This window comes from Cyprinodon variegatus, unplaced genomic scaffold, assembly GCF_000732505.1.
Source record: "Cyprinodon variegatus isolate N-32 unplaced genomic scaffold, C_variegatus-1.0 Scaffold1531, whole genome shotgun sequence".
In the NCBI taxonomy this organism is placed as follows: Eukaryota; Metazoa; Chordata; class Actinopteri; order Cyprinodontiformes; family Cyprinodontidae; genus Cyprinodon; species Cyprinodon variegatus.
Window position 1 is genome coordinate 15,002 of NW_015151984.1, and position 3,759 is coordinate 18,760.

The 3,759-nt window shown below is 37.1% G+C and overlaps 1 protein-coding gene across 2 annotated transcripts in view; it reads left to right on the top strand.

Moving 5' to 3' along the window:
• The window catches only part of cdan1 (codanin 1), a 19,596-nt gene that overhangs the window by 2,401 nt on the left and 13,436 nt on the right, over window positions 1–3,759 (top strand). For both annotated transcript variants that reach the window (XM_015403632.1, XM_015403633.1), the window contains exons 4-9: window positions 327–517; window positions 672–788; window positions 867–945; window positions 1,476–1,596; window positions 3,238–3,347; window positions 3,475–3,564. In XM_015403632.1, coding sequence (XP_015259118.1) covers window positions 327–517; window positions 672–788; window positions 867–945; window positions 1,476–1,596; window positions 3,238–3,347; window positions 3,475–3,564 — 708 coding nt within the window. The remainder of the gene's footprint in view (window positions 1–326; window positions 518–671; window positions 789–866; window positions 946–1,475; window positions 1,597–3,237; window positions 3,348–3,474; window positions 3,565–3,759) is intronic.

Sequence of the window (3,759 nt, forward strand, 5' to 3'; positions counted from 1 at the left end):
ATACAGGCCGATACCGATAGGGGGCCGATTATATCGTGCAACCCTAGTTATTACCTCAGTTCAGTATTTTATTGTAGTTCCTTATGCATATGTATTCAAACTCAAAAAGTATTATACTTTGTTGAGCCCCCCTGCTGCTATTGTATATGCAGTTGTTTTGAAGTCGTATCAGGAGAGTGACATTTTAGCAGATTCATTTTTCAAAATAACTTGATTTTAATGTGGAGTATTCATTTGCAATGCATTTTATTTAAATAATAGACCATTTTTAGGATGTCTTGTTCTGCATTTATCATTGTCTTTATTTAGATTTTTCTGTTCTATAGGACAAAGCTTGCCCAACAGGCCGTGTCTCTTCCTCCATGCTCTCTGGATCCCTGTACTCCTACGAAAACGGGAGTTAGGACCGAATCTAAAGTTACACCAGACTCTCAGACGACATGTCCTGAACCCTCCAAAGTCACCTTCTCCTCGGAGCTCGATATTTTGGCTGAGCTTTACTGCACCTGCATTTCTGGTAAGTAACCACAAGGTGGTGGTAGCTAGCTACACATTCAAATCGCTGCTGCTGGAGAAACCTTTGAGTGAAGACTTTGCAGCATGCTGTTGGTTAAAGGAAATTATGAAAGATCTTGTTAATAGTTTTTCTTTTTTTCTTTATGTTTTCAAAGAAAACCTTGTGCCAAACCTGTTCCTGGAGCTTTTCTTTGTGATGCAGCTGTTAACATCCAGGTCTCCTCATACACATGACGGCGAAGAACAGTTGAGCATGTGTTCAGGAAATTCCGGTGAGCACTCGACCCTTGACCACTCGCAGCTTAAATAAATCTTGAATTTTTAAAAATAATTGCTGTTTTTCTTTGCAGATGTCTTGGAAAGATGCTACCTAAGACAAGTGCACAATTGTGTGTATTTTGCTGTAAAAGTTTTGGAGAATCAATTTCAGTAAGTTCTATTTTTGTTTTAGTTATCTACTCAAACCTTTAAGCTTCATAGATCTAAACAGTCTAGAAGATACCAGTGTTGGCAAAGATGTAGATACTGTGAAACTATCGATAATGAAACGCTGTATCCCGACACAATTCTAATTGAGCTTGATTTCAATTTTTAAGTCCTTTTTGCATATTTATGCCATTGTTAATTTTAAATTTCTGGATTATTTGCTCTTTAAAAGAATAATACCTTAAACAACCTTAAAATATTGCATAATTTTGTTATATTTGTATGATTTAGTTTGCATTTACTTGTACATTTATTTAATAAGCTGCTGTGATTGTGTTAAAAAGCGTGTTCCATGTTGAAATGGAAAAAAAAAGTAGTTTTTCTTATTTTTATGCTTTTTAATTATTAGTCAGGTTCTTTCCCCACAGTATTGAAAACGGTGTTGAATGTTAAGTTTATAATTTCAATATCAGGACAATCCTAATAGATGCCTAAATAAATACTCCAGCTTGGATTCCATTTTGTTTTGACAGGTTGGTCGCTCATTTGGACAAGTGCACTTTGCGTCTGCTGGCAGAGAACGAACGAGTGGCTTCTTTCTCTCCAGAACTTAAAGATCGCCTCACTCAGGCTCAGGACAGAAGCACAGCTAAGGTCAGATACGTTCCGAATCGCTAGTGTTCTTTGTTTTGTTTCCTTTTGTTTCTCTTCCTGTTTAATTAATGTATTTTCCATGCCTTTTATTTCAAATAGTGGTTAGATGCAATAAAAAAAAATCAATTCATTACGATACAAAGAATCAAACAGCCCTGTTCTACACAGTAAGCAGTTATTCTGATAAAATAATTAGGTTTGGTGATTCGATCTATAAATGGACAGATATGAGTCGCGTTGTGCTAAACGTGTGATTTTTGCCTTAACTTGGTGCAAACTAGAACCTTTTTGTTATTGCTTCATGCTGGGTCCATCTAACCACATACAACTAAACCAACAGCTTTGTAGATTGCACGGTTCTATATCAACGCAGGGAATAAAAAGTTCAGTATCTCTATATTTAACTCGTTCATCCACTACTATATACAGAAGTCTTGCTGTGTTACTATAAAATCCTCAGTTAGCTTCACTATGGCTTATTTTCTGGAAATAAATGCTGCTACTCTGTCCTCCTCTGCTCCGCTTGTTAATCATTATATCTTATTAGTGTTTTTAAATACTTCAACTATTGTATTATAAAAAATTTTTTGTTAATTTTTGTGTCTCTATTTAATTGGGCTTCAGAAATGATCCGCTTTCTCAAAAGGTTAAAGAATTATATTGAGTGAGTTATATGTGAGTTGATGTTTCTCCCCTGTCTGTGTTCAGCGTCAGTATTTAAAACAGGGTTTCCGCGGGTCATTAAAAGTCATTCCGTTATTTTTTTTTTTTTTGATTAAGGCCTTAATTGGCATTTAAATTCATTAAATTTGATCATTGTGGCATTAAAATGGCTTCGGAAAAGAAGCTTGAGGCGGAGAAAAGGCTACAGAATGGGGAAAAATGCAAATTGGAAGCAAAGTGGCGGGAAAATGAGGAACTCGGGACATGGCTGCAGCCTGTCCACGGTAAAGATGACGAAGGATCATTAAAACAGCATTAAAAAGCATTAACTAAGAGTTACTCATTCATGTATAAACCCTGCAAAAGGAAGAAATTCGTTATAAACAGAGAAACTTTCTGGGATGTAGATTAGCTGGCATGTGGACACAGATGGGGTTTTGTCACCAGTTTGGCAGTTTTAGGGTTTTATTTTTGTTTAATTGAACTTCAGACATCCTTTGACTTTAGATTTTAAGAACATTTAGCTAAACCAATTCCATGTTCACTTATCTAAACATTAGATTTATTCATCGTTTTTCAGTGCAGTTAAATGTGAAAATTTTTATAAGTGACTTTCTTTCTCTAAATAATTAATTTCTTAGTAAAACCCACTACAGTCCTAGGTTTCATTTATACTAACCCTTATTCCCTTCCATTAGAGTTATCCAAAATAACCTAAAACCCAAACATTTCTTTAAGTCTTCTTCTTCATCTGAACTGTTACTTGATGCGATTTCTAAATTGCATTTATGATATTTCAAAGATTTCTTCCTACCTGATTCCAGACCCTTTTGAGCTGATTGTGACTTTCTGATGGATGATTTCAGTCTGAAGGATGATAAAATATAATGAAATGGTTGAGAGGAATGGTTTTAAAGTTGGTGAATATAGTTAAAGCTCAAGATTTAAACCCTCTCGTATTTTATCCTTGTGTTCCAGCTCTCTCCTTCGGTGTCCACTTTTATCCACTCAGTCCCCTTTCAGCCGGCCACTGACAATCGCTCCAATTTTGGAAGCGACAAGGCCTTCCACACCTTTAAGAAACAGAGGTATATTCCAACCTTTTCCCATTTCAAAGTCTTCAGACTCTGTGGAATCAACAAGCAATAGGAAAACATTTTCATGATTGCAGAACCTTCTGAACTTAACGTTTTTTTTTTCCTCTCCTCCTCTCAGAGATATTTTTTATGAAGTGCTTCGAGAATGGGAGGACCTTCATAAAGAGCCGAGCTGGAACTTTGATGCTGCACTTGGACCCAAAATCAGGCAAGTCCAACCAGTTATTAACCCCTTGCTCACACTGGCTCCGGTGCGGTTACCGAGCCGACGGAGACCGCAACTCCCACACACCCCCTCTCACACCGCCCTTTTGACTGCGGTGCGGCTCTGCGGCTCCAGCAACAGGTCCGGAGATTTAACTCGCGACAACAGAAGTTCTCTTGAGTTCACGTAACTTCACGC